We start from the raw sequence: 17,090 nt of genomic DNA, 5'->3' as shown, positions 1-17,090 counted from the left end.
GTGATTTGTTTTTATATGGGGTCGCTGTAACTCTTTTACAAATCGTCCTTATGGCCTTTACCTTACTTACTGCCATTAAAATTGTAATAAATAAACAAATAAATGAAGCGATTGAAAAATATCGGTATGGCCTCTGAAAAACTATATCGAAACACCTTAAGTCAAACTCTAACCTGAATTTGTTGTAATTTCCAGTGTTTTTGATCTGTTACTTTCTCCCAACTCATTCCAGGCAGACACTTCGATCACATACCGCGAGTTACATTTTAACGTCAGAATGAACGCATTCTCTTCGAGATCATTTATTTCATGCCATATTGCCTCTTGCTTGTCTTCATAACTCAGTCTGTAGTAAACTGAGTACTTGGTCAGCGGACATCCGTTATCAGCAGGGGTGCTCCATGTAAGGTTGACGTCGCAGCTTAATGTTTTGGTTTTCTCCATCTGTATAGTAGGAGTTAATGGTACGCCTGTAATTGGTCAGGTTAAAAGAGAGTTAATTAGCGGTTCCGCTAAGAGAAATGAAACGAGACCAGAAAAAGAGAGAACTGATTTAGGGAATTTCTCTATTCATTTAGATAAGTTACTTAACCCAATTAAATGAAATTAATTGAAATTAAAAGCTTTGGAAACAGGGACAGATGCTCAGATTAGCAGACTGAGAATCTTGAAACATAAGTTCATGAACTAATAAAAACGACCTTTCGAAACCTCGACGGTCACGCAGTGAAGTTCATGTGAAAAACATGTGCATTTTTCACAGGAATTTCACAGAGTTTTCACATAGGTTTTCACATATTATTTCACAGAGATGTGAAATGATATGTGAAATAATCATGTGAAATACCTGTGAAACGGGCTCCACGTTCTTACATAGTATTTCCACAAGATGTGATGTGAAATATCATGTGAAAAGCATGTGAAACACAGCTTACAAGGATAGATTAACCACCTTCCAGTGCAAATAGCTGTGAAATTTTCTTACCATGTGAAATACCATGTGTAATGGGTGTGATCTGTGAAAAACCATGTGAAATAATTATTATGTGAAACTGCAAACAGCCTGAGAAAGGTTAAAGAAATATAAATATATATCAAAATATAATGAAGTACACTCATTAGTGAGAATAGATTCATTTTAATAAAATATTTACATGCATACAGCAACAATCATGTATATGTTAGAGGTCAAAATTAAATTTTGCGCTAAATTAAGGAACTAACTTTATTACTAATGATTAAGACAAAATCACGTTCATGTAAGAGTGTGGACAGCTAACAACACCCACAAAATATATGTGCTGGGTTTGACTATAACCCTCCGTTACAAAATTTGTAATGCTTAATTTTGGGCTCACGGATTAAACGTTGACATTAAAATATTCTTACAAGGTTCATGGACTTTTCATGGCACTGTAATGACCCATAAGGGCACTGCATGTCTCGAATGTTTAAGTAGGGTACATGCTCTTTTGAACGCTGATTGGTCGACGGAGTAGTTACATTGTTTGAGGTACTGTTTACGAATGACAGGCAAAAGACAAAAGGCTACAAAGGTTAAATGTAAACGCGCTGAATCTCTATCAAAACAATCAATATCTGCGAAATATAGTCTCTCTAGAAGAAACATTTGAGTTTTTCCCGGGGGGGGGGGGACTGCCATATATGGGCTATATAGGTATGTGCCGCTCTGAAGGGTATGGTTTTCAAGCAGTTTCCTCTAGGATAGGGTATATAAATCAGAGCGCTTGAGTTTAGAATAGGGTAGGGTAGGGTAGTAGGGTCAGGAAACTGATCAGTTGGTTGAAGATTTTATCTGGACTAGGGAAACAGCTACTCTAGGATAGGGGGGATTTGGAGAGTTTACTCTAGTATAGGGTAGCAAAATTTAGCTGAACTAGCTCTGGTATAGGTTAAAGGTTCCAGGGTCCCAGCGGCACATCCCCACCCAGAAATTCCTGAAGTACCCCCCCCCCCCCCCCTTCCGGGGAGTTTGGCTGGAGCTCGTTCGCAGATGAGCACAACACTTTGCCAAAATCGACCAGGGGAAACGTAAAATTGAACATATTTGCATTTGGATCCCCATGACTATTATTATGTAAACATTGATTTATGTCATCAGTATGGAACTTCTGCCGCTGAGTTGCAGACGTTCCTCTGAGGGAAACGTCCTCAGAGGCGAATTGAAGAACCAGGAGAAACGGCTGTTTTCCCAGGCTATATAGACCTCGTCACGGTTTTCGACGCCATCTTGACAAGTAAGCAAACGTGTGAGAAATTACAGTGTTTGTATGAGAATCTAATGTCGAATAATTTCCGTAAAATGGCTGTTTTGAAAAACATATGACTCGTTAACTAAAGCTACAAAACAAAGGATTGTGCTAAAAAATTTGGAGTGTGTACCTGTGCTTAAATTTCTCCAGAGGCTTGCTTTAGATTTTCCATATGTTTGTCTGTAATTTTTCCCGGGACTTTCTTATAGACAAAATGTATAGAAAATTTAAAAAAGTGGTTCTAGGTCTTCTAGCACATTTGACGCCCTCATTTTTTTCAGTAGAATCCTTAGGAGTGAAGCTTTAGTTTACAATTCATATTTTTTTCAGAACAGCCGTTCTACAGAAATTATTCAACGTTAGATACTCATACAAACACTGAAATTTCCCACGCGTTTGCCTACTCGTCAAGATGGCGTCGAAAACCGTGACAAGGTCTAATAAAATGTTTATCAATTTTCTTATATATTTGAAGGTAAAATTTCATGTCCTTTTATTTCTATTGTTGAATACAAAACTCTCTTTATTCTGGCATCTTAAATCTGTTCTATTCTAAATACCCATCCCAGAAAATTTGATAATCACGTGACCGTACACCGACCGACCGCCCGCCCGAGCGACCGTCCGTCCGCACCACAGGAGAACCAATGTTATACTTTCACACTTTCTAACTACTAGGTATAAATAGATTGTGCTCGGCAACTCTTGAGCAACTTTTAGCGTTTTCAGCAACTTTTTGTACTGCGAGCAACCTAGAGCAAATTTTGCCTTCCTTGGCAACTTATGAGTCAACAAATAGTTAAAAACTGACCAAACCATCAAAAAGGTCTTCATTAAAATGTTTTTATTAAAGCTGGTCAAAACTAAGGATGTCGTACGTTCTTACAAATAATTTATAAAATAGCAGGTGCGCCCACGAACTGGACAGCAGCTATCTATCTAACGGGCGCTTACATCCAGCGGTTATTCGCTCCAACAATAGAGCTTCCCGCCCGCCATCTTGGTATTTGCTGCAGTGTGAGGCATCACGATTAGAAGCTGAAATGTCTGACGAGGAAAGTGAAAATAATGCAGATATTGACCCTACTGAGGCTACCATAGCCGCTGGGGTAACTCTAAGTAGTCCTGTAAGAGCTTCAATTTCCAGAAGTTTAACGATCAACAAGACAATGCCCTAGAGGACTACCTTGAGGCTTCAGTTATGATAAGATACAACAATGCAAAGAGGCTGTAAACTTTAAAGTTTACAACCTCTTTGCATTGTTGTATCTTATCATTATAAGATAGGATAAAGGTTGTAAACTTGATCACTGTCTAAAGTGTATACTCAGCACTATGATGTCTATAGCACACATTGTGAAGTTTACTCATTAATTAGAAACGTCATTAAAAAATACTTTCTATTATTAGTGACGCTGAGCTTAAAGATTATATTGATCACAACAAATGATGTAAAAAATGTTCTAAATTTGGGTGGCAACTTTTAAATTTTTTAGCAACTTTAGAGCACCTTTTGGGTGTATTGTCAAGCAACTTTTGCTTGATTGACTAGCACAATCTATTCATGCCTATTTGGGAGCCCGGGAGAAAACTGATTGCACATCAATGTTGTGATCAATTGACAGCTGTCAAAACAAGGTATCTGCTGATCAGTATCACCTGACCGTGTAGCGGGCTCAGGTGTCGACCCATCGAGGTCGAGCACTTTTTGAAGTTATTCGCTGACAAGTTAATAGTTTTCAAATGATCGCAAGCTCAATTTTATTTTTTTTAAAAATTTCATTTTAAATATGTTGTGTTTATATCTATGTGTATGTTTATGTTTGTGTCTATGGCCCTGCACTATTAAGATTTTGACTTCAAACTAACCTCGGACGCTAACATTCCGCCAGTTATTAAGAAATACAGGTGGGGAAGACTTTTCTTACCAAGGTCACGCGTTGGTCACGCTCTACGACTAATTTTTTATACTCTGATTGGTCAAAATTTGACAGGTGAGTTCATGCGGAAAATTTATGCAGCATCTTGAAACTTGTTTACTTTGACAGGTGAAGCTGCCAGAGTTTTGTGTCAACTTGTGATCTTTTTAACTTTTTTTTTTCCACTGGATGTACAAAATAAAATACAGCTGCTATCAAGAGTCTTTTGTTATTCATGGCTAGTTTGCTTATTGTTTTTTCCGTTGAGAGATACGTCGCTTGTCAAAGTCGGAAATCCGATTTCGGATGGCATCGTTTTGGTTTTTCACCTTGCTTAATGCGTAAGAGGGTTCAGAAGTCTCAAGCGATTCTGGCCTTACTTGATAGCTTTCGGGAGCTGCATCTCGAATGGGAAGCCTGAGTAATTAATGTGTTTGATGTTTATTTTTTTATATCTAATTTCATGAAGTCGAGCACAGTTTATGCAGCAAGTTAATGCACGTTTGTAAGATTTGAGACAATGATCTGACCTAGTATCAGGTCTGATATAAGCTTACAGAACTTTAAAAAGCCTTTAGATATATTTTCTCACCGCAAATAGAAAGAAACGTTCCGAAGAATATTTAGTTATAAATTTGGCTGTTGAAAGAAAACTTTGAGCGATTTTCTTGCCTCCTCGAGTTCATCTTTGAAAAAAGTAAACACCGGGAGTCTGGCTTAAAACATAAACGTAAGCTTTAAGCTTTATAAAGACTCAGGATTTTTAAAAACACTTTAATACCTGTCGTCGTGAATGAAAATTGTTGTCTCTGTAAATGTTTCACCAAATTATATTTCTTTCATTGATTGTTAGTAGTCTCTCCTGCAATTTTAATCGCTGTGCCGTTTGTTTTCAGTCGTTCATGGACATCGCATGCATGAGTATTCAAAATGCCGCGCGTATCAAACGCTTTTCAAGATTACACATCGTTATAAAACCATTAAATAAAAAAATAAATTAACGTAATAAATTTTTTATTATGTTGAAGAGTAACTCTGTTAATGTTGACTGCAAATTTGGCGCTCGTCAAATGTGAGAACCGGCTGACCGTATAAGTGATTTTGGACATTTTTTGAACGTTTTCGCTAAAAGCCCATGACTTCCTGAATACTGACTGAGTGCAATTTGTCTCGAAAAATTGTGAAATACTGCATTTTTTCCGAGGTCTGTATGATAAATAGTACTGTTTCTCCTCAGATATGATGCATAAAAAGTATAAACAGGTTGGTTTACACACCCCCAGATTTGTGGGCAAGATTTTGTAAAGTAAACTTGTCGATAGCAAAAACTTCGGCCTGTTTTGTTTTCCAGGCCTTAAATCTACTGTGATCAAGAGCCATTATGGCTCTTGAATGTGATCGAAGATGATTGCTATTTTTTGGGTGTACATATAAGGTTATCAACTCGATGCAGGATGCTTCACTCTAAAATCACTTAGCCTTTCTGTCAAAAGTCACATGAATGTGCCCTTAAGTTAACTGATTTGTGGATTACAATATTAATGGGAGCTTCGCTTTTAGCCCTGGCTTAATCTATATATTAGACTTGACAAGTCGGTGTCTGCCAGAATATTGTGTACAGTGGAGTGTAAGCTTATTCAGGTAGGATTCCGTCGATTGCATCTTCCCCTAAAGTTTCTTGTTCACGTCAGGAAGATTTAACTCAAATCTACAGCTTCATAATTAGTATACGTGTCGAAATAGTCGACCATCAGATGAGCCATGTAACAACGAACCACAGTCGGCAGGAAGATACCTTTACCTTCCACAATCCAGCTGACTTATTGTTCTCTAACTTGGTTGGAAGCACGCTTCATATGAACAACGAAACAAATGAACAATCCGCCTTTAAAATAATGGCGATTTCGGGTTCAAAATATGTAAACTCCTGTTGGAAAGTCCGCGTGAATTTGACTTGATCCAACGGAACTTCATTTTTCGCTTTTCTGTTGGTTCAAAAGGCGCACGTGACGACTGGAGTCACTTAGTGGGAGACTGGTAACCAGTAAGTTAAACATCAAACATGGAAAAATGGCGGGTAATCCGTTCGGTGATCGAGTGTAGTGAGTCTAAAAAGCAGTCGCTTTAAGAGCTGAATGAAATATTCCAGGAGGAAAAATTTGCATTGTTTTTTGAAAGAAACGATTGCCTTAATTACTTACTCAGCTTCAACGAAAAACGAGTTGTGAACACTGTTTGGACTAGCTCGGGTACGAGTCAAGACCAGTTGCTTTATACTACATACACTTGTGGGTCAAAAGCTTTTTTCCGGGAAAAAAAATTCACACAAAATAAGTCAAAATTTATGGAGCGATCGTTGTGATCGCTGTGGTACATGTAGACTTCAGTTTTATGGACAGTGATTTAGTAACTCTAATGAGATTACAACATGTAAGATTATTTTTTAGCAATAAATTAATCGCAGGTATGGAATCCAAGCCGTGTTGAAGAGTGTTTTTTGTCATCAGGCAAATCAATGGGAGAATGGACTATATTTTAGGCAAAACGACCACATACAAAATTAATATGTATTAACAAATTACTGTATATAGGATTTCACACATTTTTTCACAGGGCTGAATCAACCTCAGAATAATTCATTTAATTGCAAGAAACCCATTCTTATTTCTCAGGTTGTTTCATATACTTTTTTAGGCCCATAATATAAACTTAGAATTTCACAATTTTTTCACAGGGTAGCTTTCATATTTCAAAGCAGTGATTTTGATTTCGCAGGATGTTTCTTACAATCAAGGGATCTTTCACATGTTGTTTCACACGGCTTTTTCGTCAGTTCGAAAAAGCATGTTACAATTTCACACATTTTTTCACAGGGTAGAATCAACCTCATAATTTTGTGCAAGAAGGACTTTTTATTTCACAGGGTGTTTCACAGGATGTTTCACATCCATAAAAGTCTCACATGGTTTTCTCATGAACTTCACATACGCTTCACAGGGTTGCTCCCAGTAGTGACCATGGCGGCAACGGGAAGGTCAAAATAGTAATAGGTTTAATAAGCAAAAAGAAAACTTTGTTGACGACCTGCACGTGCATCACATTTTCTTTAAATTTGTTTGCCACTCTGAATAGCCACGATCTAAACTGCGAATAGCCGTTGAATCGTGCCAAACACTCCGCTCGAAATTGGAAACAATACAGGGCTAATCTGTAAACACTCTCCATCAATAACATGCAAGACTCAATCACAAGGTCACGTTAACTTGAAAAGATGGGAAATATCGAAAAAGGAAACCCAGTCGCTACACCACACTCTTCTGTTTGGAACGTACTTATGAGGTGCATTCGCCCATTTTCATAAGTACTGTTTGAACAAGTTAAACTTAACCCACCTCTATTTTAAAAATACTTTAAGGATCCTAGAGACCTATACATCACTGTTCCCTCGATTAGCAGTCGTCAACGGATACCCCACCTCTCAGCACTTCGGCTTGGTCGTTGCTATTAGCACCCTTCTGTTAGTCTTAAAACATTGCACTCCTTAAGCTATCGCGTCCAGAAATTCCTCCACGTCATTAATCTATTAATGATTTCCAAGGGCCCAGGAGGGAAAACGTGAAAGTAGTATAGGGACTATACCGTTTCCTTTTTAAGTGGAATCTCATTATAGTGAAGTGGAATACACGACGACTTCATAGTGTTTTTTTCTTTATCCAGGAGCCGATTTATCTTATGAATAAAATACGTGGGAATCTCATTAAGATAACTACTAAGTCGGCCAAAGTTGCGTCTTGACATTCATTAAGATAAGGCCGTGTGCTAACCTGTTGGATAGGTTTCCTAGTTATATTTCTTATCGATAGTAAGAAAAATATTCATCATTAGTTGATTCATGTTACGAGGAATAAGTGCAAGTTCTACCTCCTGCCGCTTTCATTGTCCAACAAATTGTACCAATTGCGGTTCACTGGTTCTTGGTGCGCAAATCGTGCATAGTAATGAGGACGACGGCAAACTAGCTCTTTCTTTAAAAAAAAACAACAAATTTTCACTTTCCCTCCTTTCTTTTTTGCTCATTTTTTGAGCCGAATCCACCTCACATCGAGCACACATCGATCCTTCACCGATCTACCCCTCATCGACCCTACATCGATCCCTCATCGACCCAACCCACGTCGACCCTACATCCTCCTTTCGTTTAAAGACAATTTATTTGTAATGATACCAACCTTGAATAGTGAAGCTGTATACCACCACCACATTTCTATTGTTTTCCCTCCAAGACCACCACCTCATTCCTATTGTTTTCCCTCACCACCACCACATTTCAATTGCTTTCCCTCTCTGTCACTATCACCACATTTCTATTGTTTTCCCTCCAGTACCGCCCCTACATTTTAATTATTTTCCCTTTCCACCAGCACCACCACCACCACATTTCTATTGTTTTCCCTCTTCACCACCACCACCACATTTCTATTATTTTCCTCCACCACCACCACATTTCCCTTTTTCTCCCAAGACCACCACCACATTTCAATTAATTTTCCTTACCACCACCACTGCATCTCTATTGTTTTCCCTCCACCACCACCACCAACACCACATTTCTATTAATTCCCAACATCATTATAAAGCAATAAAATAATCCATTCCATTTTGTTTGAGATTTGAAAAACTGGTTTCCCTTCACCATTGTCGCCACCGTGACATTTCTACCATTTTCCGTGACACGAACATTTTGATGAGATAGGAAGATAGACTTAGAGTCCAGTCTTCTAATAACGTGAAAGGGACCACCTGTTTCAGGCAAAAAGAGCTAGCTGTTTACCAAAGGCTAAATAAGGTAACTTAAGCAACAACGACGGCGACGGCTACGAAAAATTCACTTGAAAAGTTAATTCGCGCTGCTTTAAACTTAAAATGTTGGCAAAGTTTTCTGGACTTGAATTCTAAAGGACTCATGTATCGAAGTTTAGAAAAGAAAAGGGAAGTCGTTGTCTTGTGTTCAAGTTCTCCACGAAATTTGAAATTCTGGTGAAATCAGGCAGTTTCACATCGTAGTCGTGCAGTGCCTGCAAAGAAATCCACAAAAGAGTGTACTGCACGTGCAAAGTTGTTGTTTTTCTATAATCTACACCTATTGCTTCTTTGCCGTTCGCCGTCGCCGTCGCCGTCGTCGTTGCTTAAGCATCCTATTAACCAACGCGACCGACTCGTCTTGCATTAAAAGTAAAAGAAAATTTGCAGCCCCTTTAAGGATCATGCATCCTCCTTTTATGCAAACATGAGATAAATTAGTACCAAATTACAGCGAAGCTTGTCCTGGGCTGAGAAATCAATAACTATGAATTATACCCAAACTTACCTCTCCTAACTCTGAAGTTCCATTTCCGGCTGTCACTAAAACTGCTCTCAGTGCTGTCAGTGTTTGCATTTGCAGCACTAAGTGAAGTAACTGCCACTTCATACTCCTTCCAACAACCCAGGTGCAAGGTGTGGTTCGTACAATTTTTGTCCACGGTTACGAAGCTCCAAGGACTAGTCTCTGCCGATGAAACCTTTCTGTAGTAGACTTTATATCTCAAGACAGAACACGCCCCATTCAGTGGCGGTTCCCATATGATAACAACGGTTTCCCCTGCTACTTCCTTGTCTTTATTCAAAATTATAGGAACACCTGAATAAAATAAGTGATGTTAAAGATCTTGAAACTGAAGAAAGGGTGATAATACAATCATATGAGCACCTTTTATAGAAAGTTAAAACTGGTTTTTGTTGGAATCGTGTATACTTTTCTTTAAAGTAAAGAAGACCATTTTTTTTCTTATTTTTATTAATTCATTTACTTATTTGTCTCTTTTCATTAGGTGGCTGTTGCTTCAGAAAAAATTAATGATAATATTACGGACCCCGTAACACACGGACATCAGCCTTGGAAAGTCAAAAGTCTTCAAGTCAAATTCTTTGTAAAGAAAACCCTGCGTACCGAGTCTAGTGGCTTTAATCAGACTTTTGATGTCTACCAAATCACGGTTTGATAAATTACGTGAATCGTAGCGAATTTAACCACAGGTGACCCAGGCTCACTGTTTGTGTCACGTACGGGTTTCATAACATGAGAAAATACAGAGAACATATTGGGCGAAGTTTAGGTCTGGAAATTTGCTAGAAAATGGAAATAAAAACCCATGAAACTTACCATGTAACGAGTTGTTGTTGTCCTTAATATGGACACGAAGTTTCGAGAAAAATAGTCTGTTTCATCTTTCCTACATAGTATAGTGGCAAGGTAGGAGGCTGACGGCAGCGTCGCGGCTGCGATCGACCCCAAACCAGCACGATTTTTCTCGCGAAATTCGAATCCAGTCGCTGAATAAACACGCCAAGCTCGTGGAACATGAATTTGTCTTAACCCTAAAACCAATGAAGCATCTCCAGCTAGCAACGCGAAGCCAGCAGGCTCCGTAGAATACGTTAACCTTCTAAAGTGGCGGCCCAAAGCCGTTAGGATCACAACTGGTCCAATTCAAAAATGACACTGAGCTCGGGGCGCCTGGTGATGAGTATAATAAGTCCTCGTGGAGGAGTTAATTCTTTGAGCACTTTGGGACTCCCTTGGCGCCCCGAGCTCCGTTGGACCAGTTGTGATCCTAACGGCTTCGGGCCGCCATTTTAGAAGGTTAACATAAGAGTTCTACGCAGCATGCTGGCTTCGCATTGCTAGCTGGAGATGCTTCAGTGGTTTCAAGGTTTAGAGAAATTCATGTTCCACGAGCCTGGCGTGTTTATTCAGCGACTGGATTCGATTTTCCTAAAAAAAATCGTGCTAGTAGTTTAGGGTCGATCGGAGCCGCGACGCTGCCGTCAGTCTCCTACCTTGCCACTATACTATGTAGGAAAGACAAAGCAAACTACTTTTCTCGAAACTTCGTGTGCATGTTAGGGACAACAACTCGCTACATGGTAAGTTTTATCGATTTTATTTCCATTTTCTAGCAAATTTCCAGACCTAAACGTCGCCCCATATGTTATCTATATTTACTCATGTTATGAAACCCGTACGTGACACAAACAGTGAGCCTGGGTTACCTGTGATTTAATCACTTTCGTAATTGAAATCAAATGTTTTTGGGCAAACAAAGAGAGAATTGAAAGCTCTTTGAGAGTTTCAAATGTCTTTCAAGACTTGAACTTTCTTGCCTACCTCTTACTTTGGCAATTTGATCACGGGACAGTGCGGTGCCAAAAACATACAAATCCATCACTGATCCGTAGAACTGGTGATCATTCCAGTGACCGTCGTTGGCGATCTTGTAAGGGTTACCCGTAAGTGTGTAAAACTTAGTCCCAGGAGTAAAGGATCTGCTACCCACTATGATGCCGCTAGCGTAAAGGTAGACATTACCCGTCACGTGGTTCCAGGTGACTGCAATGTGCGTCCAGGTATTAAATGAAAGTTTAGTACTTCTAAAGTACCACCATTCAGTAATGCCGTGGCTATGGCGCGCAAAATGCAGCTGATCACCAATGATGGTAAGCTGAAACTGCCATGGATCATGCCAATCGTTATAGATTGTCTGTTCTCCAAATAATAACCGCGTTTGTTTTATCCAGCAGCAAATAGTAAAACTCCTGCCGTTAAGATGAACTGCTGGGGCAGTAGCGAATGAATTTTGAACAAAATTAGGAGCCGTGCTGCCTGAACACCATCCTTTGACAAACTTCAGTGATTTGCTAAAGCTACATTAAAGAAAAAAAATAATTAGAAGAATTATACCGCATCTGGCGGGCTGTATATTTAACCATCTTTGAATTCGCTTTTCGTATGATGTGAAGAGTTATGCAGATCGAGGGGAATGTTACCCACCAAAGCCGAAGGCCGAGGTGAATAACAGCCTTAATTCGAGATCTGCATAACCTGGAACATCAATGCCATATCATTAACAGTATAGTTATGTCCTGAACACAGACCCATGCCAGCTGGTTATGAAAAATTAGGCGGAGAGCTTAAGCCAGTAAACTAAGAAACATTATGTAAGAAAGACAAGGAAGAATGGTATTCGGTTGAACGATGTCAGCCTTCTTTGATTTCCATTTGCTCCTATTTACAAGCTCCCTGCCTGCTATATTTAAAAAAAAAGCAATTTACATGACTAACGTTATATCTTGATCCTTTCCATCTAGCAGCCAGTGACCAAGGATTAACATCTCTAAAGGAAAAAAAAGGCATTTAATATAAGGAAAGTACGGAAACCTTAAGCAGAGGAAATAGGAGACGTCTGTACGCAGATTACTGAAGAACCCTTGTCGGAATATTCACAGACGAAATCATTACAGGCAACTTCTACAATCTGAAGGACAAACGAGGGCGGGGGGGGGGGGGGGTGGGGGAGGGGGTTGCAGTCTTGTCGAACCAGGAGACTTTGAATTCCCTTTTTCTGGTCTTAGCCAGAAGAGATTTCATGCTCTTCTTGTGAACTTTGCAATTATTTCGCCAGTAAACCTCGCGTCCCAGTGAGCTTCTCAGGGATGATAACTGAAGAAATCAACTCACAATAGATATTTTAGTACCTTAAATAAAGCGATATTTAATCCAGCGGAACGCGAAGTATTTAAACAAAGTGTGAAGAAGAGTCTCCCAAGAGTAGTACAGCTACTAGGGGGAAATAATTTTGCAGCTCTTTTTCAGATTGTGATTCAATTTTAGCGCATCTTAGTGAGACAGCTCTTTAGCAGTTATATATATTGAAAACTAGGCCTATTACACAATAACAACGCAATACAAGCAAGCGAATATCATTCATTATTTTTTATCACATAGTTTAAGACGCAAATAATTAACCGACAGTGTTTACCTGGTGGGGGCATTCTACAGCATCTTAACTTCTCAACACAAGCCGATCCTTCGCAGAGTACTCCATAAAAGCCAACCAGATAGGACCAAGCTTCGCAAGTGTCCCATCTTTGACTTTGTAAAGAAATCCGCTTTTTTCCATGGCAATCCAGATGTGCATTTTTAAAATTTCTTGGCCTGCAGCAACTTGCATGTTCAATGTTGCTAAACGAAGAGCCATTTGAGTAATAAAAACCCTTCAGGAAATATCCGTCTGGGCAGGTAGCCCAGCTACAGTTTCTAGGGAAAGAAAAGTACCGCTTTTATTGCGTTAAATGATAATATAATAATTGAGCATAAATCACAAAGAAGCAACTCTAAATTCGTTAAAGATCGCTGAAATGTCTCTCATGATTCTCTCGTGCATGCATGTTATTTGTCGGCAAGCTCATCTAGTAAAAAAAAAAAATTCTAGGTATAATCATCCTGATATTCTTCGCTTGTGCTCTAAATCATTATAGAGAGACTGACAGGCTGCTATGTCACATTGAAATATCAGGCAAAATAACAGTTTATTTCTACTACTGTAGACAACTAATTAAAAGAATTTTTAAGAATATAATTATAACTAAATAAATAAGCATTACATACAGTAGTGATACACCCAAAATAACTATAAAGCTAAACTAGTTGGGTGACCGTAATTATGATAATTAAAAGTGTGTGAAAGTCAGAAAAGAGGCACAACAAATACACTGGTACACATAAATATCATAACTTGGCACAAAAGTTGATATACAGAACAAAACAAAAAAAAAAAAAATAATTAAGCAATAGACCACACTTTCTATGGGTTTACCGGCGTGATAACCCACGCGGGATGTTGGGAGAACACGAGAAAAGCTTGTAAATCACGAGCCGAAGGCGACTGATTTAAAAGCTTTTTGAGTGTTCTTCCAACATCCCAAGTGGGTTATCACGCCGGTAAACCCATAGAAGGTGTGGTCTGTTGCTTTTATAAAATAACTTTTAGTAGAATGGAGTCTTTTAGGTAAAAAAAAAAAAATGCTTTTAGTACCGTGATCAAGTCATGTCTTTTCTCTAAAGTCATCATAAGCCAATCGTGACTCACGATTTAATAGCGCTGAACTTTCTCAAAACTCAGTTCAGTCAAACAACAAACAACAGCACTTCAACACACGAGTTTGGCATCGATATCACCGAATAATTTGTGCAAATGTTGGAAAAAACCAGCCCGAAACTCTGACATCTTTCATCATCGTTGCTGCATCGTTGGCAGCTTGTTTACAACCTACAGCGGCCGATTTTGTACCATATCTTGATCAGAGATCTCTTTTGGAACAATTTCTTTCATTAAGGAATTTAATTTTGACATAAAATAAATCAAGAATGCTAAAACTATCCGTTTTGTTGCTGGTTGGCAGATGGTTAAGTTTTCCTAGAGACTTTCTACACCAGAAATTCACACAGTTGTTGTCTTTCTCTGCGATTTGGCATCGTCGTGAAATGTAAACTGCTTTCCAGCTTTGTACTTTACAACTTCTAAAGCTATGGCAGTCGCGAATTGTAACCCTCAGTAATAAAATGTGGAAACCAACGCTTTAAATATTAAGAAGGGCTACAGTAAGTAACTTGTTCTGTTTTTTAGCCTTTCTAAAATCGTTGTTTGCAGATCAATAGCCGGTTTTGTTTATGGCTCGTGGTCCGGATGCCTTTTTCTATGGGTTTACCGGTATAATAAACCATTGGTTTTTGACCAATCAGATCACGCGTACTATCTCCGTTATTTTATAAATAAATATAAACCACCAAAATTTCACTAAAGATTAATAGAGACTAACGAAATGCGAAGTTAGTTCTTTTTTAAATTGATTGGAAGTACGACACTTGAATCTTTCATCGAGTTCATTCCATAATTTAGGTCCATTAAATCGAATATTAAATTTGCCATAATTTGTTCCAATTTGTGGAAGATAGAAAGTAGATCTGAATGCAAAGCGAGTATTTACATTATGTTTACAAGATGTTTTAACAAAAAGCGAATCAAAGATCTTTGGTAGTTTGCCAGTATAAAATTGGTGCATAACTAAAAAAGAGAGTTTGAAGCTTAATATGATCTTGAAGTTTAAGAAGGTTAAGCTTAGCAAACAAAGGACTTGTATGTGCATCGAAATTGGAGAAAGTAATTAAACGGATTGCTTTTCTTTGTGTTATTTGAAGTGGTTTAATGTTATGGTCATAAGTGTTGCCCCAGACTATACAGCCATAGGAGAAAAAAGGAAGAATAATGGCATGATATTGAACTTAAATGTTTTTGTATCAACAAAATGTCTAGTCTTACACAGGACACCATTACCCCTAGATATGTTTTTTTGAAATTTGTTGGATTTGTTTGTTCCAATTGAGATGACAGTGTATGAGAATGCCAAGGTACTTAACACTTTTTTGTTGATTAATTGGCTTACCATCTATTTCAATGTTCAAGGAATTGTTTATCTTTTTTTGATGAGGATGAAATATTACAAAATGTGTTTTAGCAATATTGAGAGAGTTTGTTGGCACGAAAATCCAGAACTATTGCCTGAAAACTGTTTGCCACTTTAAAGTGACTCGATTCTACTTGATTTTACTTTACAAACAACATAATTGGACTTTGGGCACTTATTCAGTTGAGATAATTACACATAAATCTCAAAGGAGCAACTCTAAATTCGTTAAAGATCAGTGAAATGTCTCTCATGATTCTCAATGCATGCATATTTGTTGTTGGCAAGCTCATTTGGCAAAAAAAAAGGGCACTTTTCTAGCTATAATTATCACTATAATGTTATTTAATGAAAAAGAAAGATGCCAATGTTAGCACACATGGCATCATAATTTAGCAGAATGAAAAACCCAAATGTTGAAATTTTAATAGCGATTCAAATTTAAAGTATGGTGAATAAAACACAGTATGATTAAATTGAGCTTCAAGATAAAAAGCTCAATCAGACAGGAATTCCTGAGTTCTCACCCACGCACGCGGGAACCTTAGTGCCAGAGATGCTGTAGAAGATGAGGAATCTCCCAATTCATGCGAAGACGACACAAGCTCAGAGTCCAGTAATTCTGATGACTCTTCGACATACGACGAAGAGTCATTTGAAGTGATGTTTGTACCGGAGAAAGAAATCCAATAAGTAAACTAGGTATGAGGGAATCGATGGGAGGAGAGTTTTTTTAAGGGTGGGGGCGGGGGAGTTAGCCTTAATATTATCATTATGTGAGGGGGGGTTGAAATTAATTTTTGCTTAATGAGAGGGGGGTATGACTTAGTTTTGGGGCTTATGTCACCCATTTTCCAATCCCCCCCCCCCTCCTCCAGGTAATTATTGCACAGTCCCTAAGTCATTATAGAGTCATGATAGAGTAATATGTGACATTGGAATATCAGGCAAAGCCCAGAACTATTGCCTGAAAAGTGTTTGCAACTTTAAAGTGACTCGATTCTACTCAATTTTGCTTTGCAAACAACATAATTGGACTTAAAGCATTTATTGAGTTGGAGTTATGAAAACCGGGTTAGCAAACATTTTGTAATTTCTCTTAACTTCCCCTGTCTAGTAGCTTTTTTACTGAGATTTGTCTAGAAGTGGCTGCATAAAGGTAGAATTTCGCGAATTTCTTTTCCCCCCTCCCCCTTCACTGCCTCTATCTGTTTTTTGTTTGTTTTGTTTTGTTTTGTTTTGTTTTTTTTTCGATCCTACCCACAATTGTCTATTTAACACAAATGACAGTTATCTGAAATCAGTGCGCGCCTGAAGCTGGCTTCGGTGCCATTTAGCAGCTAACATTTCGTTGTTGGTCACCTTGAGAAACGTTTCCCGGAGAGCATAATCATGCAAAGCTCTAAGATGCGGCAAAGTTATTACGACTCGCAGAGTCCGCATCGTCCAATATCGTATTGTATTCTCGTTTCATTTGGTTAAACGGATCAATCACCCTGATCCGGGCTGAGATAGAAAGATACGGTATTGTTCGCTATTCTAAGTCGACCACTAA

General features: G+C 38.5%; 1 protein-coding gene across 1 annotated transcript in view; it reads right to left on the bottom strand.

Annotated features, from left to right (window-relative positions):
• The window catches only part of LOC140938293 (uncharacterized), a 44,955-nt gene that overhangs the window by 16,703 nt on the left and 11,162 nt on the right, over positions 1-17,090 (bottom strand). The window contains exons 4-8 of the mRNA XM_073387793.1: positions 13,051-13,328; positions 12,354-12,405; positions 11,400-11,935; positions 9,561-9,872; positions 174-470 (exon numbers count right to left, since the gene is read on the bottom strand). Of these exons, the coding sequence (XP_073243894.1) occupies positions 174-470; positions 9,561-9,872; positions 11,400-11,935; positions 12,354-12,405; positions 13,051-13,328 (1,475 nt within the window). The remainder of the gene's footprint in view (positions 1-173; positions 471-9,560; positions 9,873-11,399; positions 11,936-12,353; positions 12,406-13,050; positions 13,329-17,090) is intronic.

The sequence above is a fragment of the Porites lutea genome, chromosome 5, assembly GCF_958299795.1.
Source record: "Porites lutea chromosome 5, jaPorLute2.1, whole genome shotgun sequence".
NCBI lineage: Eukaryota > Metazoa > Cnidaria > Anthozoa > Scleractinia > Poritidae > Porites > Porites lutea.
Note: the sequence above shows the minus strand (reverse complement) of the source record. Positions and strands in the feature narration are given on the sequence as shown.